The sequence below is a fragment of the Vanellus vanellus genome (genome assembly GCF_965231255.1).
Source record: "Vanellus vanellus genome assembly, chromosome: 3".
Classification (NCBI taxonomy): domain Eukaryota; kingdom Metazoa; phylum Chordata; class Aves; order Charadriiformes; family Charadriidae; genus Vanellus; species Vanellus vanellus.
Genome location: NC_138907.1, coordinates 47,461,586 through 47,485,846, shown reverse-complemented (window position 1 = coordinate 47,485,846; position 24,261 = coordinate 47,461,586). Strand labels below are relative to the sequence as shown.

Genomic DNA, 24,261 nt, shown 5'->3' with positions numbered 1-24,261 from the left:
AGCCTGCTTTCTCAGCAGGTGGTTCTCTGCCAGTGACTTAATTTATTCTAGCTAAAAAAAACCAGAGCAGTTCTTGGACAAAGACCTAGGATTAGCAAGTGAAATACAGCCTTCTTTTTAACCCCTTTGTAGCTTCTACACAGAAATGCTGCTTTGTGTTTCAGAGCACCACTGCTTAGCCTGGAGGAGGAGGGCTGTGGGATAAGCGGCAGTTGCACAGCATACTTGAAATAAAGATTTAATTGTGGCGGGGTTTCAGTTTTTCATTTATTCGAGCACTGCATCCTTTTTATAGCAAGAATTTGTTATTTTTCTCACCCCTGTCCATGTAAGTCAGCTACATGTTTTCATTTCCAGCCAAGAAGTTAAAATTGATAAAATTTTAAAAGTCAATATTAATGAATAAACCAGATATCAACTCAAGTAGTTTACCTCCTTTAAACCAATGATTAAGATGATATTTACTGTGTGGTCTACACCCAGAAGGTTTTGAGCTATGTGTGTGGCTTCCAACCATACAGCTACATCAGGGGAGCATTCACACTCACACACCAAAGATGCTACCTCACTTCCTTCCTCCCCTGCTCCAAACCTAGCTCTCCTTTTCTCACTGTTCTTTCCAGATCTTCTCCCAACAGCTATAACCTTCCTTCGTTTTACTCGCATATTAACTGTCTTCACCTTGGAGACCTCCCTCCCTTTGGTGCCCCTTTGGCTGCACCCAGCTCATACATGTTTCCCTGCTGGGACCTACCAGGCACTTCAGCATCACACAGCCTGGTGGGGCAGCAGGAATTGCCCTTCCCAACACTGGCCCACATCAGCTTTTCACCTTCAAAATAAAATACAAAAAATGCACAGTGGTGGTACAGAGTGTTGCTTCGTAGCAGCCCATGTGGTGCTGCGCTTTGCGTTTGTGGCTAGCATAGTGTTGATAACGCACCCCTGTGGTGGCTACTTCTCAACAGCGCTTGCACAGTATCAAAAGTTTCTCTCCAAGCTTCTTGTTCAACATGAGAAGGATCACCTCCAGTCCAAAGGATGAAGTTTAGCCAGCACAGGAGGCTCCACATGGCAAAGATGGAGAAGCTGAGCAGCCACCAGTGTGATTTGCTGCCCCAGGGCCGGGGCAGACGCTGTCCAGGAGCCACCCACAGGCCAGGGACCTGACACCACATCCTAGTCACGGTCCCAGTGGAGATCTGTGATGTGCCGTAAGTGCCCTGCTAGGGCCACAGCCAGTGGGGCAGTGCAGGAGGAGCAGGAAGGGCTTTATGTCAGACAGCAGCTGCCATGCCATACCCCTGCCCTGCCTGCCCCGAGGTCCAGCTCCACCTGCCACGGCACCCCCACAGCCCTGCTCACCTCCCTTGTCTGTGCCGTGTGGAGTCTCCTGCCTTGGCCAAACTTCATCCTTTGGACCTTGCTATGAGGCAGATGGACCCACTAAAAGTGGTAAGCCACATTCCAGTCTTCCTCTGCCCACCCCCTATCTGTAGATCAAAGCAGATAATCATGTGAGAGCATTGAGTTCTTATTACTAACTGTGTGCATGTGTGAAGATTGTTTTACCGCTTGCGTAGAAGTTTGGATCTTTAGTCTCTACCATTTTCAACAAAATAAACTTCTGTAGTTTAGCTAATAAAAGGAGCTATTTGATAAAGCTTCTTACAAGCTTTATCATGCTCAAATATGATTAATTTACCAGAACTTATTAAATTACTGTCAGCTGAGTTGCAATAAGTCCAGGGCGTACTCTTAACCTAGAGTGAATACAAAGCACCAAGGCTCAGCTTAGACCAAAGAGGTCTTGGATAGGTCTTGGTACTTAGCATTTGTCACAGGATGAAAATGTACACTGAGAGCGACCACAGCTCAGATGACTAAGTGTAATTGCTTAATGACAGTAAATCGACCAGAGCTCTAAGTAGTCAGACTTTTTGATTATCACAAGATCACAGGATAATTCAGTTGGGAAGGAAATTCAATAGGTCAGACCGGGTTGCCCAGGGCTGAACTCAAAGAGTAAAACCAACCAAGCAAAGAGATACAAACTTTCAATTTTTTTACTGTATTTCCACAGTTTTGCACAGTAGCCTACCACACAGCTGTGTAACATTCACAAATGTCTTCAGTAACAAAATGTAAAATAACAGGGTACAAAAATAAGCACTTTAACTGCTTTAATTCCGCTTACCATGTAAGCAAGAGTAGGAGTTATAACCCTCACTGGCTTTTACACCAGACTATTGCTTCCACAGAAAAGCACCATGACGTGCCAAAGCCTGAAGCCTGACATCTGCTGCCAGACTACAGCGAGCTCCCCAGGGCTCCCAGTGAGTTTCACCAGGGCCAGCACAGGTGCAGCAATTCTGCCATTTATGGCACACACACAGCAGGACCAGACCTACCAGCACATCCTCCCTCCCCATTCCCCTTGTCCCCATTACAGAGCCTGGCTGTATAGAGATAGATCCAATCCGTGTTTAGTAGACCCTCTTCAGATTTGATCTTACTAGTCATCCCAAACCAAACAATAACTGAGGATTTTCTGAGCACTGCAAGATCAATTCATAACCAATTATGCAGCACCAGGCAGGATTCATCATGCAGTATACTTTTCCTCCCCCTGTTTTTTTGCTTTGTGATAGTGGTTGTAATCGTTATACAGATCCTTAAAGACCTCCCTTACACCTGCTGGTAGCGACACATTTAAGAACTTGATGTCCCGTTCAATGCAAAGGTCAAGGATGTGATATATCCCTTCTGTGAGATGTTTCTTCACAGCCGGGTGCAAAGTCACCTACAAGAAGAACAAAACTGCATTAAACTTGAAGACAAAAAGGCAAGAAAACACCCTTTCCACAGTCAGCGTACGTCAAATGTTGACGTTACATCCAGTGCATCAGAATATCTGGAACAGTCCATTAGATAAAATCCGGGATTTTGACAAGTACAGTATTTTCCTGATTTTTGCAAACGTGTTTTGCAGAACAAGCACGTCCCTTGCAATAAAATGCACAAGAGTGATACTATACATGGTGCTGCACAGGCAAAGACACTGATCATCTTGGAATCACATGAACATTTCTCAGCAGAAAACCTGTAACTGAAAAAACTCTAAAATACTTGCCCTGGATTACACATTTCAGTAGATTCTGTATGTCTCATATTAGCTGTATGCTACTAAGCCTCAGTTTCCAAGGAGCACTTCCTTTAAGCTACTGCATAATTTACATTGGGTAGTCAACCAATTTTAACTTATCACTTAACAACTTGGTATTTATCTAACAGTTTGTATCTCAGGACTTCAACGTATAAGCCTTAATAAAATACGCCTTCAAAAAGCTCAGGAGATGTGCATTTCCTTGATCTGTTTTAACATCAGAAATCAGGTACCTTGCCTGAAGTCATGAAGGAGGCTGAAGGAATACGACGAATGACTCAGGACTCAGTGCCCTGCTCCTGCCATTACCCCTGCTCAACCTCACAACTGGCAGAACCACCACTACAACCAGGAACATCAGTGCTGACTCTGGAGTCCTTCGGTGCTTTGGGCTAACTGGAATTTGTCCTGTGCTCACAATCACTTGCTAAATACTTCACTACCGGAGGCAGTGCTGGCCTCTGGCATAATCACATTATTTTTGACGCAGAACCATGCCTTATCTTTGCCAAATCCCAAAATTAGCTTTATGCCTCCAGACCTAAGTCTCTGCACTCCAGGCCTAATGAAAATTACATAAAAAGCTGTCATTAAAATTCAGACTTCTTTCTTCCTGAGGCAACTAATAAACTTTCCACTAATGAAGTGCACTCCTAATCACTGTGACAAGCTCCTGCTCTCTTTCTGCCCTAAATGTAAAACAGCTAATATATTTTATTAGACCTTCTAACACAGCTGGGAAAAACACAGAGCAGGCATTAAGGCACATAAGCCTTTATTTGGATCTGTGATCCTGATGAGTTCGCATGTCCAAAAGTTTGTCGTTTTTCCCCTCTATGTCAGTTGATCTATTGGCTGGTTTATAACAGATGTTATTTCTGCCCACACCATGCACTAAAGTAACAGAACAGTTGAGCATCACAACTCCCAGTGAAGGCACTGGGCTGGCCTCTCCCTTTCTATGGCAGAGAAATTACTGCAGAGAACAAGGACAGGAAAACCCACAGCTATTGACAAGATGGACCAGATGTCCCACTGGGGATAAGCAGATACCTCAGAGCTGCAGTTAACGGAACTGCATCCTTTACATCACAAATTAATCCAGACCCATGTCTTATTTGGGCCATTCTTGCTTTGCAGTGCAGTTTCCTATAAACACCCTCCACTAACACTATGGGAAGCAGAACCAAAGATTTAAACAGCTGCCACTACTGGCTGGCAGTTAATTATGCCTGTAAGTGTTTTATGATCTATATAGTTAGCACAACCAATTCGCCAAGCATTACAGAGCTCTTGATGTGAGACATTAATGTAGGAAGAGGTATTTCACTATTGCTGAATTAAGCAACAGCTCATAGACAACAAGGGGAAAGCACTGTCAACAGTATGAAAGAGGCTATGGATGCCACCCACTTCAGCAAGGAATCCTTCTGGATTAACACAAAATAATTCACAAGGATGTTTTATTTCCTGGTATAAAGAGGAAGCACTGAAGGAACTGTTACACAACTACTTTAGGAGTAAGTGACTGTTTAGGCCGGTAGTTTTCATCAGTTTTAGTTTGCAGACCCTTAAAAGGGTTCCAGTAAGTGTGCAGATGCCAACACAAAGATTTAAATCTACCAACACGTTTTTCTCAGTTACCTTTGACGGACCCCCAGGGTCTCCAGATCACAGGCTGAAAGCCACTGATCTGGACTCAGAAGAGATGAATGGTTAAAGGAGTTTTTCTCTCCCTCTGCAGAGCAACATGAAAGATGTGTACGTGCCCGTTCAAGACAGGCATGCTGAGGCCTCCCCCTTCCTCCGATATCCATCAGTTCGCACCAGTCTAATGAGCAAATAAATCATCACCTACTTGTGATCTATCTATTCTGTCAGACAGAAAACGCCCCTTTGTCACAGCGTCTGGTGGCTCACTAGACCAATTCCCCTCTCCACGCCCAAAGGTTCCATGCATACATTACTGATCTGTGGTTTCAGCTATCATCCATCACTTTCCATTTCCCAATGATAAGTATTGCACAAAACTTTCCTAGAAGTCTCATGAGACTATGTACACTGCTAATACTGAGCAAGTGTCCTTTTAACTTGCAAAGGTCATTTGACAATTCAAGTCAGGCTTTCTGAGTAAAGGCTCTACATTCAGCAATGAACAGAGTTCAGAGATAGTTAAATAGAGCAGAAGTAGTCTTAACAGTAATTTGACCCTCATATTTGCTGAACTACTATGTTTACTATGTAAACAACAATCAGCTTACCAGGAACACTAAATAACATGGCTAAAAACTGACATATCCCATTGTTTTGTTCCTAAACCTTGGAAAAAAGCTGGGAAATAGAGAAGGCACCTGAGTTTAAGCTACATAACAACCTTCATGGTTAGTTACATTGGTTTCACTATAATCCTTCAGAAACATAGCACCAGTTAGGATATTTTCGTGGTAAGAGAGCCCAAAATCAAAGACTAAAATTCCTTTTTGTATTTCAGCCCATGCCCAGGCCAGAGTCACAAATAGTCAATTTGCAGGTACTTGCAACACAAGCCACATTCAAACCCTGGTGAAACCTAAATCCATTAGGCTGAACAGAATGCCAATTGTAACTTAGCTCTGGATGTGAGAAGCTACTGACCTGGCTCTGGCATTCATAATAGTAGGAGTAGCTGTTTTCAGCAAGGATGGGAATGATATCTTTGGTATGGAAGAAGAATTACTGAAAGGCTAACAATTCTCTAGCTTGGTAACATTTTCTCCATTCACTTACTCATTTAGACCAGATGAAAAGACATTTTCCTGGAGAATTTTTCTCCACTACTTTGCCAGGTGGGGCTCTAACTGCTATCAGCCCTGGATAACTGAGACTAGCTGGGCGAAGAACCTAACTACCACATGAAGAAAAAAAACACCCAACATGACAGAAAAGCAAAGCAGTTCTGTAAAGAGGCATTGCATTGTTTTGCCTTAAAGAAATCACAGCCCACACATTTAGAAAGTTTTCAGGAACTGAAAGAAAGATTCTCAGGAACTCTTGCTCAAAATAACAGAGAGTCTGGATTAAACCCGTATCCCCATGAGGCACAGCAACTTTTATAACTTCACAGATTTTACAGAACTTAACACAGCAGCCTTTGGAACAGGAACTTCAAAGCCAGCACAATACCATGGCACTTTCAAGATGGTTGAGAACACGTTACCTTCTGCAATTCGGTGACATACTGAGCCACAATGAAAGCAGAAAACACAGTAAAGTCCTCCATTTCTGCAGTGATATGAGTATACATCCGTTCCACCAAGTGTGCACACTTCAGTATAACTTCAAACTCATCTGCGTTGCCTACAACAGAAAGTAAGGTGCAGTCTAGAACGTAAGGCTTAAAAACACTAGGAAAAAAACAAAGAATCACCCAGTCTTCCACATGATTCTTGAATTACATGAAGCCAACGCCAGCTTGTCTATTTTACCTTCTTATCAAGCCACAACTGAGAGGCCCCCCAGATACCCACAACACACCATGTGCATCTCTTCCAATGGTTATTTTGTAAGAGCACACTGATTTCCACTCCACATGCACTGTAAGGCAAAAAACTATTTGTTATACACTCTGAAGTGCTAAAAGCAGCAGCTATGGTCCCTTCCATTATTCAGTCCCAACTAGCACCATGGAGGAGAGAACCAGGAGACTGGAAAATTAAATACTCTACCTACAGAAAATCAGAAGATATGTCTTACAAACAGCATAGTAAGAAAGCCTTCTGATGAGATCTATTACACAAAATACAGCAGCAGAAGCCACAGCACTGGAGATATTTAAAGTGAGACTGCAGAGATCACATGAGAATTTATTCTTTCAGTAGGCTGTGAATGAAGAGAACTAACACAAACAAGAGGGAAGGGAAATCTAAAAATTACTTTAATGTTGTCCGTTGTAAAAATAAAACAATCTTGCAAAGATAAACAGCATGTTTTTAAATTTTAGGACACCATGTACCCATAACTTTCCTGTGACCCTTGCCTTATGTAAGCATATTACAGAAGCTAGCAAATTCTCAGTTTGGCATCAGTTTAACATACCTTTTCCTCTATCACTGAGCTTTTGTTAGTATATTCCTTCATGATGCATACATACGCTTACATTTGCCTGCAGTTGTGGGCAACATACCAGCTGAGATAAATCTGAACATGGAATAAGCTGTAGGACATCAGTGGAAAACTGGCGTGCAAACAGTTGCAGGCCATGAAGTCAACTTGTCTCAAAAAGTCACCACTACTGATGACAGGGTATTTGTGCATAAAGCACAAGAGGATTACCTCAATCACTGTGAACATCTTTGACTTGGCTACTTTGACAATGCAAATTCTTTAACAACTTCCAGTAATAAGTCTTTTGTTTTCTTCTTTTTGAGATATTTAACTATACTAATTCCAAATCCTTGACCATACAGAGATATCATCTAATGCCAATTGATGCTTTAGATATTTGTAATTTCTAGCTTTATGCTTAGCACAAAATGGTGACAATTCAAGTCTGTAGTAAACATAGTTCCAGTCTCAAGAAGCTTGATTTAGTAGGATCTATTTGGGGCTATAACTCAGGCATATTAGCATGTATCACCAGAATTCACAGCCACCACACTTTCAGGCACAGAGGTTGATAGGAAGAGCAGAATTTGGGCACCTTACTGGTTCCTCTCTACTTGCCAGTCAGTCAGTGAAGGTTTTGTTCACCTAAAGCTCAACAGGAGCCCCAGTTATCTTCATAAGCCTGCAACACTACAAAGCTCAGCCTCAATTTTACGTAAAGGACAGATAGGGCTAGTAGCTTCAGTGCCACAGATAGGTTTTTAGGACTTTGCTTCTGGTGTCAGACTGCCCTGTTCTGCATCTTCTCTTCTAGAATATACAAAATTAGTGTGTATATATCGTGCAAAAGATATGGTACCTCTGTCTCCTTTCTGACGTCCTTCATGCATGACAGAAACAACCAGACGATGGAAACTGTTCAGAAAAGATGGTGCTGCTTTCAACAGCACCTGCAAAGATATGAAATAAAAACATCTGAGTTTATATAGTAAAGGGAGTGGAGAGGGTAGAGGTACACCACCCCATAGTCCGAGGGAAATCAATTCCTGTGAAGGAAACTATATAGCTTATACAGCTGTCAGGAGCAGAGACTATTTTTCATTCTGTATCTATACAGTATCTAGCACATGAGAATGCTGGAGCAGGACTGCAGTCCTGGCCATATTCAAATAAGAATAACAAGTAAACATCATATTAGAGTTACTGCCTCCCTCTGAAGCAGCATTTGATTTAGTACCCTGATGTCTAAGGAATTTGTTCTTGCTGGTAGAGAACCTGTGTAGCCAGACAGGTTCACAGAACACAGGGTCCAGTAACACTACAAATCACTGTGTGAAAACAGCCTGGATAGGCAGCTTTCTACCACAGGGGTTCTGTAAGGGCATTTCAGCAATGCATACTGCCTTACTTTTAGAATTTGACATTTCCCCATCTTTAACTTTCTTCACCCTCAGTCCTAATACAAATGCATGAGGCCCCTTTGCTTTTTTCTTCCACCCCTGCCTACATATTCCATGTAGGAGTATCTCAAATCCTGTGCAAGTCCTAGCACATCTTCACTTTCCCCTGCCAGAAGGCTGACAAGTTGGTACAACGTTTGAAGGTCACCAATTTCTAACATGTCTATTTTCAAAGGACTGCAGAATCTTGTTCTCCATTGACAATGAGGTCCTAACATCTGAGTCATTTGTGCTTCTAGAAATCAACCATAAAAAAAAAGGGAAAGTTTTATTCTAATCTAGCACCACATGTTGATAAGCAATCTGCTGCCACAGACCAACAATGCAGGCATAAAAAAAGCAGGAGAGCAACTGAAATGATGTGATTTTTAAAATGATGAGCGGTGCAAAGCACTTTCATACTATCAGGGCTAATTCTTTCAAAACCACTGTTATAACAAAAATTTCTCATCACTGGCCACTGTGTCAGTTCTTTCTACCTTTTTCCCCTCCTCCCACCCCCTCACAGATATACCTTCGGATGACACTGCACAATAGAGAAGAGCACTTCATGGACTCCATGGAAGACACTATTGTAGTCTTCTGTCTTCAGATGATCCAGAGGAACTGTCAGGAGAATGCTGAAAGCCAATGCCACATGGTGTGGATTCAAAAGAACCCCTTCTCCTTGCCTTAGCAGAGCTGCTACAGTCTCTAGAATAGGTACAACTATGGTGGAAATCAGTGACTGGTCCTGACAGGCCTCTTTGGTTTGCATCTACAAGGAGACAGGAAACAGACAAGGAGGAGTGTGTTAGCCACCTATCGCTAACATTCACACACCAGAGAACCATAATGCTCTAACTTGAGTCAATGGAACTAGACTGGTGCAAGCTGAACCAGCAGGGAGGCTCCTGCACTTTAGCCATTTTGGTGCAACTGCACCCCAGGTGAGGATGCATATGATGCATTTCAAGCAAGCACTGCTGTGAGTGTGGAATTGTAACTACTCCCCAGTCCCCTGACAAACAGCACCTCTTTGCACCTCCTTACATGAATGCATTGATGCAGTTCTCTCCTCTACAAGCATGCATACATACCAAAAAAGGGCAGAAATTGCGTGCTTACAATTCCCAGGCATCGTAGAGCCAACATGTGACAAAATCTGGTCTAGGGACACCATAACCATAAAAGAAAAACCTACAACACTGAGGTTTGTATGCTGTACAACTGAAGGACAGGAAACTTGGGTTTGGTTACTTTCAGTTAAATTTCCCATTCATAATTCAGTGAATTTATATTATTATTTTTTTAATATGAGCACTTTTTTCTTTTTGTTTCGCTGCTGTTAGCTTCTGCTTGTGACATGTGGCTGATAGTTACCTTCTCCTTTGGATAGGAGGAAGGGCAGGAGACTCAGACTCTCTTCTCTGCAGCCTAACAAGTTTCTTCCAAGCTCCAGATTACATGGTACAGTCCCAGAAAATTACTGACAATCACAAATGGATGACCTACACACTGCACTTGCAGGAAGAGATTTACTTAAGGAAGGAGGAGAGAATGGGTATAGACAAAAAAGTACAGGTGAATCCAGTATGGATTTGTCTAGTATGCACATTTTTTTTGGTTTTGTATGCCTCTGTTAGATGTAACTACTACAGACTCCAACAAATAAAAAGGGATAGGTAATGAAGTTACACTGAAGAGATACTTACAGCTAAAGCTGTGATTATCTGCGGGCTGGCAAACCAGAAAGCTTTCTCTTTGTCTCCACTTAATGGGCAGCTGAGCAACAATTTCGTTAGCGTAACAGCTGACAATACTTCCTGCAGAAAGCAGACTGATGATCAGTCACAGGTACAAGATGCACTGGCTCCTTTCAAGTACAGAGGAGCTCTTTCAAGGGCAGTGGCAGTTTTGAGCATTACCAGAGCCTTGACACATGAAAGTCCTCCCACCAGTAGATCTCTTTGGAAATTGTGAAGTAAGCAGCAGCTCAATAAAATTCAGTATGCTGAGCAGCACTGGCCCAAACGTACTGCATGTTACATTTATTTTTGAATCAAATTACCGTACAAAAAGGCTTATGTGATTTTTAAGAAAGGAAAGCCTTCTCCTTCAACTGCCACTAGATAACAGAGGGAAGCAGAGGTAATACAGGGACACCAGAACACTATACACTAAGAATGCTGAATTTGGCAGCAGTGTTTTTATTCACTTGCTGGCTGTTATGACAGACTGATTTAACAAACATATTACAAACTATACTCAGGTGGCAGGAATTATATGCATAGTGCAGGAATCCCAGATACACTTTCAAAAAGACATACCAAGAATTGATGCAGCATATACACATCTATTTCTGAGAAATAAGACAGAGCCAGATAAAACCCCAAGTTTAATCCAAGTTTCATTCTCAAGTCACTGAGCTTTCAATGGAGGGTACAGCTGGCTTTTTTGCCAGAAGTGTTCCATATGCTACCACTGCTGCCCAAGCTGCTCTGAAGGAAGGCATAGTATTAAAAAAGCTACTGAGTAGTATCTGATTATTACAGCATGAAAGTCTTTATAGAGACAAATACCAAAAGCACAGGTGCAGTTTTGGTTTTACTTAAAAATGCCAGCATTTTTAAAAGTGCCTTTAACCCTGTTAAGAAGAGCCACAAACAGCGGTTAAGCTCACTGACTGCAACTGTCTGCTGTGCAAGAGCTCTGATTGGCAAGCAGAAAAAAAATTCAGCACGGTCTGTAACATCACAGCTGTGTGAGTTCTGTTGACAGTACATGGAATTAAGACTGCTGAGTCCCTAAACTGGACAGAAAGCTTTTTCAGTAGGATTCCATGATCTTTCCACCTCTCTCAATTTATGTCCAGGAACATATCTCAGCACAGTCGCCAAGCCCTTAAATGTATAAATTAATTTGACCTAACCACTCAACATAAAGCAGGGAGAGAAAAAAATATTTATCAGATGTCATTCAGCTAACCAATCTTTTTCAAGATACAGAAAAATGAATGAAGAAGTTGACAATAAACTAAGTTCATGCCTTACTTTGGCCTTCTGTTGCCAAACATTCTTCATCTCCAGTCCCTGCAGCACCAGCCTCATTATGGTATAAAACTCCTCAGCAGAGCAGTTTCCCAGCAACTGGACAAGCACCTCTGTCAGCTCCATCTCAATACTTTGGATCACCTGAGTTGTGACTGCAGGACCTGCATATTCAAGAGACAGAAGCATGTCTTAATCATTTCCCAAGATAGGGACTTCTGCAGGTAAGAACAAGGTAAATCAAACCTTAAAACAGCTCTGTGGGTACCTGTTTAACACTCGAATGCAAAAAGGGCCCCAAGCTTTTCCTTTACCCATACCCACTACAATGAATTGCTGTTCTCAGGTATTTCCTACCCTAGGGTTCACAGAGCAGTCATCATACAGTTTCTTAGTTCCAAGTATCCACAGGATCTGAGACAAGGCTGAAAGTCGTCTTCAACAGGAATCCATATTTCATCTTATTGAATAGTTTACTTATTCATCAGAAATTCTTACAGCTTTTTACAGTGATTAATTATGTCTCCACGCTAAAGCACTTTACTAATCTTACACTAATAAAGAGAGGCACAGGACAAGAGAGAGAAAAGTCAGCAGAAAAATAACAGTAATTGACACTTCCTCATAGTCCCTAGTTTTAGTGTGAAATACCTGCTCTCAGTGCCCTTACTGAACCCCACAATGCTGAAGGATCAAAATACAGGCCAGAGAAGAGAGAGACTAAGCCTGTATCTATGTGTAAGTTCTAGCTCAAACTCAACCATGCAAACTCAAGATCAGATTTTCCATGGAGAGCTGTGCTCTGTTCTTAACTACCTGTTGCCAATATAAACATTGAGATCATGACTGTAGTTCACTTAAGCAGTACTTTTCAAAGTGGGCTGCGCACGCCCCAGGGTGTGCACAAGACAATCCATTGGGGTGCAAGAATTATAAATAAAATATATATTTATAAAATATATATTTAATAAATAAAATAAAAGCTAAAAATAGCGTTTATTTAATCTTTATCTCATACTTTTTAAACTTTTTTTGTGTATCCTTTGTAATGTACATAGTATACTAGTAGAGTAGCACACACATATAATTTATAAATAAACATATATTGGGGGTGTATGCTTATTGATAGGTGTGCGCAATCAAAAATGCTTGGAGACCATTGCACTAGAGCATGTTAGTATTAAGTTCCACAAATTCCAACTGTTTGGAGAAGTCAAAGAGAACAGTTATGTCTACGCTGTGTTTAGTTCACCTCGCTTTCTGAACGAGACAATATAAAGGAGCCATTAGGTCACACAGCTGGCAATAGGTTTTTCATGTCATTTCTAGCCCTGGCCCTTTATTTGATGGAGATATAGGGGCTGATCTGCCACAAACTTTATCAGAAGTACAGGTGTTCGGCATCTTTAACAGTTAGGTGACTTCCATTGTTTTACAACCTCGCCTCTCAGATCCAAAAATAGGTGAGTATTTTACTGTAAGGTCCCCCAAGATTCTCAGGTGAGACATATCAGATCTGACCTGGTGCACATCAGCTGCTTCAGTGGTGCCTACTACACCAACTACATGAGTAGAAGGATGCTGCACATTCAGCCCTACATCCAGAAGTATTACCATGTTCCAGTTACTGTCAAAACGCTCTACAGGGATGAGTAACTGAGGACCTCGCCATTATTAAGATGTTTGAATCCTCCAGAAAATCATTACCAAATTAGATGGTGGCTGTGGTCCAGAAAACATTGCCAGAAAACATATGACAACGTTGCCTCCTTGAAAAATTTCCTGTTATGCCTTATAAAAGCATTGCCTACTGCTTTAACACAAGTAAATAGATACAGACTTTTCAAAATGCTATATGTTTTGCTAAATGGCTTTTAACTTGCCTCTGCGCTGCAAAATTAGCAAAGAAAGTGAAGAAAGGGAGTTTTCATACCAGCGAGCAGCTTTTTTATAGTAAAAACAACCATGACCGCAGCTTCTTTTCCAGGATACAGCTCTGGCACCGAGCAGAAGACCGTCAGGAACTGCAACGCAGACTGAAGGAACTGCAGATTATCTCCTGCGCAGGGCAGCTCTCTCAGTATCTGAGAGTAAAACTTTTGGTACAGTTTAATACGGGGTTGCTCCAAAAACCCACTGGGCTCCTTCTGCCAGCACTTCTTGACAGCATGGCTCAGATCTGCTTTGAGAAGAGTAGTGACAGATGGTATGAATGCCACAGGCAAAGGCTGGTTTTGGGTGTTACTCTGAAGACCGTGTTCAACAGTTCTGACCATCTGCAGAACTACGGGCTCCAACAGAGCAGACAGTACATCCACAGACTGCAGCTTCTTTTGTGGCAGCTGCTGAAGGTAGAGTGTGACAACATGACACAGTGTGGTGAATGCCATGAGCAGTAACTGCCCAGCTGCAGGATTCCAGTTTTTGCACCCTTTGCTTTTGGCTGCACCAACATCTGGCTTACAGCTCACCAGGAAAGACATGAACTTTTCCAAGTTGAGCCTCACACTTTGCCTTCTTTCAACAATCATCTGAAGAAAGCTTTCCAAAAAGGCTCGGAATTCCTGGAGATACTGTGCCCAAACAGGAACAGTCAAAACATCAGTGAAGAATTTGCTTGCTGTAAGCTGGGAGGTCACGACAGCCTCAAGAACATCACTGGCATGAAACACCTTAAAAACAGAGTTGGCATTCCTGCCAGCTTGCAGGCACCTCAGGAGGTGGAAGCAGGTACTTAAAAACTTCAGTAATAACAGCTTGCTGCAAGAGACACTAGCCCTGGTATTGGCTAGCAGTGACAGTAGCACTAGAAAACACCGGGTACAGTCAGAGGGAAGAAGACTGTCTAGTTTCAGAAGGGAAGCAATTTCTAGCAAACCCAAGCAGCTTTCTAGCTGACTCTCTTTCAGGATGAGAGGGCAGCCATTTTTTGCTAACAATAATATACATTGGGCAACCTTCTCCAGTGTTTTCCAAGACAAGCTGAGCTCATCCTTCAGCAGTTTGTTCTCTGATGGTGCTTCCAACAGGTCAACAGGTCTGCAAGGAGCCAGGATTTCTTCATGCCAAGGGATATTACCTGCAGACAGCTGTTCAAGTGGCAGATCTACTGAATCCCCAGCAGCAGCGGGCAGCACCCTAGCAAACCGATGAATAAGACTGGTCAGAAAAGTACAATGCAAGACCGTCATTTCTGGGAGAAATGAGCTATGCATCAAACTGAGAGATATTTTTCCAATGCTGAGAGAAGGCTCCTGGTCTGTGGCAGCTTCCTGAGCTTTGGCCAATACTAATGTCTCTAGAAGCACGTTTGCAATATAGTCTACATCTTTCAGGGAAATATAAGGCAATAGGATAGTCAGGTTGGAGACGACAAGGTGCCAGTGGGCCGTGGGGTAGGTGAGATCACTTATCGCGCTGATACCTCCATCCCATGGTTCAGATTCTCCCCTGCTCATGCTGGATCTCCCAGACTCCAGGATGAAAGCTGCAGCATGCTGCAAGGCCTGTAGGTCAGCTTTGGTCTGCATTAAGATCATCTTCATTTTCTGAAGCGTGAGCAGTTCTAAGCAATATTTACTAGTGGAGGCAAAACTATTTGCAAGTTCCATGACTCTCTCCCAGCACTGTTCCTCCATGCTAGAGAGGAAAGCTGGGATGCTCCAGTGCCTTGCAGCAGATGCAGTAACAGCACCAGCAATTTCAGCTGCTGGAGATACATATTTACTGCAACTAACACCAAACAAAGTGTCTACCTCAACCCAAGTGTAGACAAGGAGGAAAGCAGAGTCACTGGCCTTTGTTAGCCAAAGGTGTGACTTCTCTTCCTCTCTTCTAGGAGCCTGCAGCAACTCCATCAGTGGCTGAATTATTCCTTTCTGCACCTTTGCCAGCAGACTCTGAGTGCGAAGAACCACAGGGGAAGGAGTGACATCATCTAGGCTCCTCATGTTGAACAGAAAAGCATGCAGCACCGAGCTCACTGACAGCAGCTTCAAGGCCATGTCAGCTGACCCTTCGACAGCAGGAATGATGAGGGTCTGGCATTTCTCCACAAAGAGATACAGAATGTCCAGAATCTGGTTGGGTGGCAGTTCAAGGAGGCACTCACGAAGCTTTACTGTCAGGCCAGCAGAGAAGACAGGCAGCCTCAGTTCATCAGCAGCTGGCCGGCAAATGACTGTCAGCACCTCCTCAAAGAGCCGTGGGAACTGTCGCAGCTTGGAGTAAGTCTGAAACATGGTGTTGATGAGAGCCTCCTGGGGCTTCTTTGTACGTGGCTCAGAGACCTCAGCATCAATCCAAGCCGAGGCTACTAAGTCATCCAAGTCTGGCTCTACTATAAGGTGATTTAATGACATCAAGAGTTTGAGACACCTGAACCAAGCAGGGATGGAAGCTTGGGAGTGACTCACCAACATCTGTGCTAGCTTGCGGTAAAACCCAAACTGTATCTCCTTGTGCCGGATACGGTCACTGGCAACATTATAGATATCACTGCTCAGCACCAAGTTCAGAAGCTGTTCCAGAGCAAGTAGCTCTATGCTCCAGTCCGCAGGGGAGAGCGTATCCTCCCTCACACCCTGCTGTAGGCCAGAGAGCCTGAGACAGCCAAAAAGCCTGCTGAGCATGTGGAAACACACAAGGTGGTTTTCTGCCTTACAGTACGAGTCCAGAAAGAGCTTATACAGCAGGGACACCGAACCAGCCACAACAGCTCCATGGAGGGCAGGTTCACAAAAGTCACTGCCCAGCTTGGTCTGTACTGTGTTGACTGGTAGCAAAAGACTTTTCAAAGCTCCTTTCTTCTTCACCTGGAGTTCCTGTTCTGGCAGCAGTTCCTCTTTGTAGGATGAGAAAAGCTCAGGCTGGAATAACCCAGCCTGCAGCAAAGTTTCTACTTGGTTTCGGATTTCCCTGCTCAGGTGCTGACGCACATGGTTGTCGTCTGCTTGTGTCCAGCTCCTCACAGTCAGCAAGTGCCTCAGGAGCAGACATGGCTGGAGCAAGTGACTTGTCACTTGCCCAAACACACGATTTGGGTTGGTTTGCTGCCTCTGGATCAGGAGGTACTGAGCAAAGGTAAGTTGGAGGACAGTGAACACCTGGGAGCCCACAGTGTCATCAGAAGCCAGCTGCTGACATGCCAGCTTGGACAGCTTGCTGAGGAGATCAACCAAGAGCTCACACTTTGCTGTGTAAATGATGGAGAGTGAAGGAGAAGAAAGAATGCCACTGGAGCAACTCAGCACTGTGCCAATGTTTTGCTGTGTTTTCTGAGAACAGGCCTCTGACAATCTTTCATTTATGACCTGAAGATTGAAAATAAAAACAAACCAAAAACAAACCCACCATCAGTTTTGCACACAAAGACAAAGCCTATCATAATGAACCAACAACCCCTTCTGTGAGCTCTGGTTGCAAGAAGGAAGCAACAGGGACCTGCCAACAGCTGCTGCTGGGCCTCTCTTATTGCGAGTCTCAAACTAGAAGCTCCCCTGGCCAGAACAGTGTCCCTGCATTTGTTTGCACCACAGGATGAGCAAGAAAGCCCTCCTTCAGTATGTGTGCTACCAGCAATAGCATAAGCTTATCCATACTTGATCCTAACAGTTGATCCTGCAGAAAGGCAGTAGGAGTAAATTCCCTCCCTTCTTGCAAGGTCCCCAAAATTACGTTCCAAACAAACAACAAAAAAACCACACACAACACTTTTGCATTGCCATTTTGACTGCCTTTGCAGCCATCCACTCACTAATTGTGCTGTTTCTGTAACCAGGAAGCTGAATAAGAAGCTTCACTTTCTGGTTCAGTTCTAAGCTGTAACTGAAGGCTCCCCCATTCACTTTCAGCTGAGGCTAAAATAATGATATGATTAAGATCAATAACGATTCAGTGCCACCACCATTCAGAGTCATCATAATAAGATGCAGGGTCTGCTGAACAGCACATCACACTGCACAAGTACTTAAGCCACACATACCGATGAGCCCCACAGTGAGGGGAAATCTCTCTCTCCCTATGACTCCCGGGCAAAATGGCAATATAAGCAGTAAATAATACAGAATAGCAACATATGGAACTGGGCCTTTACTTATTAAAATACTTAAACCATTTCACTCTCTGATAGTTTGAAGAAGTTAAAAACAGAGCATGATTAACTTTGAGGTTATTATTAGAATGATGTGCCATTTTCAGCCTTAGCACTGGACAAATACAAACTGTATCACAGAACAGAAACAGAGGAGTTTTTATTAGAGGTCCTAAAAGCCATCATATTAATTATTATATATTTCACGTAACACCCTACACTGTGAGGAAGAGACACGTACTGTAGAAGATACGCACTGCTATCCAACATGTTAGAAAATATCCAGTTTTATTTACCTGTGCAACTGAAAAACTGAGACCAATTGTCTTCCCACTCTTCAAGAGACTCTGTAGTCTTCTACTATGGATAACGTTGTCTAGATATGCCCAGAGTTTCTCAACAACTTCATCCTCCAGTTCAAGTTTCTTATTGTAGTACGAAACCAACGTATGGCTTACCCAATCGAGTAATACCTGTTAACAAAAGAAAAAAAGTAATCATTAATAATCCCCACGCGAGAACAAGACAAAAGTGGTACCTCTTCACCTTTACAGCACTCATGCCTTGAGAACTGCTCTGCATCCAAGCAGAACAGGCTCTGAATGAGCAGAAAAGCCCACCCTGGTAGGTTTTAACCAAGATCTAAATTCCTAAGAGCTTTCATTCTAAATCCAATGTTGGCCTGTGCTTCCCTGTACCCTCCCAAGACAGCTTCCAGGAGGCATCACCCTAAGGCCCTTTCATCAGGGTATAATTCCGACATTCGATACTGAGTAACAAACATAGTCTTTTAAATCAAAACTTAAAGAACCGTATGGTTTTCACTTTCTGACAATTGGCATTCCTTTCACATCTTCCTCTTGGTACGTTTAAATTTACTACCTAGAAATTCAGACATGTGTAAACTGGAAAAGGTTGAAACCTATTAATTTAAATTATTGATTTCAAAATAAAATTATGGTGTACAGCTAAGTTTAACATTCTAAGTATCTAAAATACCAGGAACTCAAAACACTGATCTCAGAAGGTGCAAACACTAGATTCTACAAGGCTATTAGGCTGAAGGAGCAGCACAAGGCACCCCTAATTTGGAGAAACACTGAACAGACCTTCAGGAAACAGGGTCAAAACAAAAGATTTGAGGGGAGGGTGGGTTACAAACATCTTCCAAGGAGATACCCATAAACTTAGAGTGCACTCCTTCCATGTGCACAAATTCAGAACACTGGGAAACATGCATGTAGCTACAGTCAGTTCTCCCACTCTGAAGTTCTTGCTCTTACCTATGACCAGAAGCATCAGACTTCAGAGCATCCTATATAGGCTATAATAAACAATGTCAACAACAGCTCCTAATACAATGGTTTCTCATCTATCCAGGAGACAGAGCACACACACCCCCTTTCTGTAAGAAAGACTCTTCCTGTCCTAATGCAGATATTTCTGCTGAAGCTACTTAAAAGATGATGTTATGAAAACATTTCATACAACCACACAGAAATCAAGAGCCACCCACAATTCCCCATCAGAGCTATATTTGCACCACCACCTAGGCTCAAAAGCTTAAGCAACTAGAGCTGTATTTTATGACCCGATCCATCCTCAGCAGCAATTAATTATTGGGATATTTTTTTCTTTCGCTGTTTACCATTAAAAAGTACTTACTTGCTCTTTATTAGGAAGAACGCACTGGTGAGAAACCCACGCAAAGTGGGCGAGTTTGAGTTTGTCTCCCCAAGAAGTCTTGGCGCTCTTCAGCTTCAGGTAAATGCCGGAGTAGATGGCTGCCATGGGGACAGCACACGGGCCTCCACAGGCGAAGAGACACTCCTGAAAGAAAGGCCGAAGAGAAGGCAGTCGGACGGGAAGGCGGCCCCGCACCCCCCGTCAGGGCCTAACCACCCCCTCCCGCCCGCCTCCCCCTCAGCGCGGCACACCGGGCCCCGCACCCCCCCTCCACCCGAGCGCCCCCCTCTCCCCGACACCCCAGTCCCCCTCGCGGGGATCCCACCACCCCCACACTCCCACCACGCACCCGCCACCGCCCGGACCTCACCGTCCTGCCGGGCCCACGCCGGCCCGCTCCGCCCGCCGACCTCCGCCCCCGCCAGGCAGCGCCAGCCGATCGCCGACCGCGGGGGGAGCTCGCGCCCATTGGCGGCCGCAGGGCGCCTGCGCGCGGGGCGGCCCCAGCCCCGCTCCCTCCCTCCCGCCCCCCCCCCCCCCGCGCCCGCTGCCCGCCCGCCGCGGCGTGTGTCAGCCGGCCATGGAGCGGCCGCCGCCAGCCGCCGCCGGCCCTCGGGCAGCGCCGGTCGCGCCAGCGCCACCACCACCACCGGCACCCAGGGGAGGCGGCAGCGGCGGCGCGCCCGCCGGCAGCGCCTGGCGCCGCTGGGCGCAGTGACAGCGCCCCCCCCGGCCCGCCGGCCCCCGCCTCCCGCCGCCGCCGCCGCCTGCGATGCTCAGTGAGTGGCGGGGAGCGGGGAGCGGGGAGCGGCGCGGGACTGCGGCCCGAGGCCCGCAGGGGGCCGGGGTGGGGGGCAGCGCGGGGCCGGCCGGCGGTGGGAGCGGGCCCCGGGCGTCCCGCCGGGCCGCCTCGTGGCGGAGGCCCCGCAGGCCCGGCCCGGCTCGGCCCGGCCCGGCAGGCGGCTCCCGGGAGGCCGGCGGGCCCCGGGGGGGGCCTGGGGCACGGGCGCGGCCCGCGGGGGCAGCCGCGGGTAAGGGCAGGGCCGGGCGCCTTCCCTGCGCCCGGAGGTCGCGGGGTGGGATATTATTTTCTTTTTTTTTTTTTTTTTTTTTCTTTCTCCTTGAAAAGTGTGTGGGTTTAATTAGCTCCTTCTTATCGCACCATTTCTCTTCCCGTATCTTTTTTTCCTTCTTTTTTTTTTTTTTTCGTGTTTTTTTTATTCTGATAGGGGAAGACTTTCACTCTCGCATCCCCTCACGCGAGCGCCCGCCAGCCCTCCCCCCCACACCCCCCACACCCCACCCGTGAGCGGCGTCCACGGGGCGGGCTCGGGGCTCGGGTGGGCGCCGGCTGTTGGGGCGGTGGGTGCGGCAGCCCCGCGGCGAGGCGGGGGGCGGGCTGGAGGCCTGCGGTGGGTGCTGTGGGCAGGAGGGGAGGGGGTGTCCTGGCCCGGGTAGCCCAGAGGAGATCGGACGGGGGGAGGGTCGCCGTTTGGCTCTGTCTTTGCGGGGGGGGGGGGGAGGAACATCGTGGAATGGGTAAACCCGTGGAGGGTGACCAAGTCGAGGTCCCATGCGAATGGATGCGGGGTCGTCAAAAATCACAGCTGTTTCCTCTCTGCCTGCTTCGCCTGAACGGCCGCTGCTCAGGCGAACGCCTTTGCAGATCGCAGGAACTACGGCAACACTTTTCCTATTTTGCACCACCACCGCGCCGAGTCTCCGTGTCAACTTATTTGCCTGTTTTTCTGAATTGCAGGTGCTGCATGTGTGAAGTCCCTTGGCTCTAGGTTCTGATCTTTGTATCAGTTTATCCTCATCTTGTTTATTCTGAAATTTCGTAAATCTTAGATCAACTTAAAAATTAGGTGATTTAGTATTGTTGGTAGATTCCAAATTTCACCTGTAGCGATAAAAGATGGCACTTTTCGGTCCACAACTGAGGCCTGAGATGCAGTTCTCGGTAGAGAATATTCAAAATGTGCTTTTGTGGGTTGTTTTATTGTTGGGTTTTTTTCTTTTTCAAGATTGCTTGTCGTTTGTTCTTCTCTGATGCTTACAGGTCCTTCCTTAATGTGTTGGAAGGAAGAGACCGCTATCCTAATGTCAGAACAGGAATACGTAGTCTTTAAAACCAGTGTTTCCAACACTGGTTTTCAAGCTTTTTTTCGTATGTCTAAGTAATATTTCAAGGCCGTGGAATCTGCCTAAACCTGTACCTGAGATGTAGCATAGGCAGGAAATTCATTTCCTTGGCCCAATGATTAGTGCACAGCTAACTTCCAGCTTTTCTAGGAAAGAGGAACTTGTGATGTGTTTTGTACGATCAGTCTTTCCTCTGGGTTTCTTCAGTGGTTTTGGTTCCTCAAAAAAATTAACCTAATATCCTATTTTTTTGGTGTGTGTGCGCTCCAATTTGTGACACTGCAGAAGACGCTGCATTGTAGCTGTGCAGACTGCTGATGTGATTGACCTTTCTTCTCTTTTTCCTTATGTATTTTGCTTATCAGTAAAAATAGTTAATGGCATTAGTATTTATTGTTCTCTCTGGCTGAGAAAAACGAGGCATCTGGGACTTCTGAACAATTACTTCAAGCTTTCTGCAGGCATGGACAGGGAATGCTATATGTGTTCGGTTTGTTTCATATTTTGGAGATTTCTTCAGCAATGAGAGCTAGAGTCTTAAAATTTATTGGAGGTTAAAGTGGCAGACGTCCTTTTTTGCCTTTAAATTTTGCATCATTGACCTGTTGTGAACTGGCTCAGCTTGAACCCAGTTAAAGGCATTTTGGCAGGCCGTCCTTATGTTTATTTTATGATATACTCTTAATTTTGAGGGCTTGATAAAGAATATTTGTAGGAATGTTGGGTTTGCTTTTCTTGCACTTTCCATGAGGACTTTCCCCACTCCTGTGACATTGCACCTTGTAATGCTGAAGTATAAAGGCAAAGTGAACAAAGAAACAAAGATCTGAAATGAAAGTAGGGGTGACAGTGCGTCTGATGCCAAGGGGTGTTTCTTGGTGAAGATGCATTTCCTGTAATGTAGTTCCTGTTCTGTCACCTGGGAGTAGGGACAGAGATCTCGAGATACCGCTTGTAACACATACTACTCTGACTGCCAGGAGGAGTATACGAAGGGAGCAAGAAACTGTACAGATTGCGTAAAGCAGCTGCAAACACCATCTTGCTAATCTTGGCTGAAGAAACTGGGGCTTCCCTGTTATCCTTAAAGCTCTGAAAAAGCTTGGACTTGAATCAGGTGCCAGCGACTGCTCCGTTCCCAGGCCCTTCTCTCTTGCTGCTAAAATGTCTGACCCTGATGTTAGAATTTGAGACTACTGGGTAACCCACTAATTTTTTTTTGTCTATCATTTGACATTTACCATTTTCTGTGTTGGTCATTTGCTTGTTCAGCAGCTTGAAAAGGCTTATCTCAGTGCTCCTCTTGTTTGTCACTGTCATTTCTAAGGGTCATTTGGAGTTCTGCATCTTTCAGACACCAGTTTTTGGTTTCTGCGATCCATTATGAGTTTACGAGGAAACATCTGTATGTGAATGCTGTGCGGTAATGAATAAGGGTTTTGTCATCAAATCTAACCTAGCACAAATTGATCCTATAACTGAAGCAAAAAAGTATGGGCAATGATATTTCTAGGTGCTCTCTCTTTGCAGTTGAACCACAGACCTAAGGCTGATTTGCACAGTTTTGACTGGCTAAACCACTTCAGAAACATTTAGTTGAATCTGTTCCGTGCCATTTTGTGAGTGAGTTTCTTTTGGATTATAAGCCAAGTACAGCAATCAAATGCAAACTCTCCAAAATGGTTTCTAGACCTGAAATAAGCATCTGTGAGAACATCTCAAATATAATTAAGTTGCTACCCAAACCTAAGCTGTATGTCAGACTGCGTGCAGAGGCATTAGTGTGGGCCTGAGCAAGTCACTTGTACGTGAGTCCATGCTGCTAGCTGTAATGCAGAATGGCAATGTCATACATTGTGAAGCTTAGTTCAGGGTGTGTTTTAGGAGGGTGCTAAGGTGCTCGTCCATCCCGGTATCCACCCCTCTTCATGGTCTTCATTAAAATTCTGTCTTTCCTATGGTTTTGTGCAGCAGAAAAAGTGTTATATTTGAGACAGTGTAAGTCTCAAATGTAATTTTTTTAATTACAAGGAAGATGAAAAGGAAGTTTGCTTTTGGAGTGGATAAAGTTGTGATTGAAACCCATGATTTTAATAAGTCTATCTGGAAGTGCTTTGAAAACTCCACACCTGTTGATGCCCCTTCCCCACCGTCAACAGTTATTTCACCTGTCAGAACGAATGGAAGTCTTTTTAAGGTTTTCCCTAGAGCATATGGGTTTGCAGTTCCACATACCTGTTTAACTTTTACTGAAACCTTGCATACCCATCTCCGTGGAACTCCACAGAGGGTTTATTGTCCTAACAAGCAGGATAAGCACTAAAGTGGCTCATTTATGATCATATTTTTGAGCTGTTGTTTTGTTGGAAATATGGTTCTTACAAGGGATAGGAATGGGCATCCTTGTCTGTCTCTGAAAAGTTGTTTTTCGTTGGATTTAGCCGCTCAAACCAGAAAGCATGTGCACCTGTAAAATGTGTGCAAGTCTTGTGGCAGTGGGGCTGTAAGGAACTACCTCGAGGCAGCCTGTACCTATTATTCTGGTAGAATAAAACTGTTGCTTAGTTCTACTTTATTTAAAGCCTTTTATGTTATCTAAAC

At 44.6% G+C, this 24,261-nt stretch overlaps 1 protein-coding gene across 1 annotated transcript; it reads right to left on the bottom strand.

The window, feature by feature from the left end:
* Positions 1–2,060: 2,060 nt before the first annotated feature.
* URB2 (URB2 ribosome biogenesis homolog) lies at positions 2,061–19,648 on the bottom strand. Its single transcript, XM_082481093.1, has 9 exons — positions 19,495–19,648; positions 18,126–18,302; positions 13,672–17,050; positions 11,742–11,902; positions 10,404–10,514; positions 9,224–9,466; positions 8,109–8,199; positions 6,363–6,502; positions 2,061–2,803 (listed from the first exon to the last, which is right to left on the bottom strand). Exons 1-9 carry the CDS (start codon positions 19,618–19,620, stop codon positions 2,606–2,608), a joined length of 4,626 nt encoding a protein of 1,541 aa, XP_082337219.1. The 5' UTR covers positions 19,621–19,648; the 3' UTR covers positions 2,061–2,605.
* Positions 19,649–24,261: the final 4,613 nt, after the last annotated feature.

What these genes read in the sequence shown, in the direction of transcription:
- URB2 (XM_082481093.1), bottom strand. Translation starts at nt 19,620, where the DNA reads ATGGCAGCCATCTACTCCGGCATTTACCTGAAGCTGAAGAGCGCCAAG. An exon ending in TCAGTTTTTCAGTTGCACAG is followed by an intron (nt 17,051 to 18,125) that starts GTAAATAAAACT and finishes TTCAATCTTCAG; the next exon opens with GTCATAAATGAAAGATTGTC. An exon ending in TATAAAAAAGCTGCTCGCTG is followed by an intron (nt 11,903 to 13,671) that starts GTATGAAAACTC and finishes TTGAATATGCAG; the next exon opens with GTCCTGCAGTCACAACTCAG.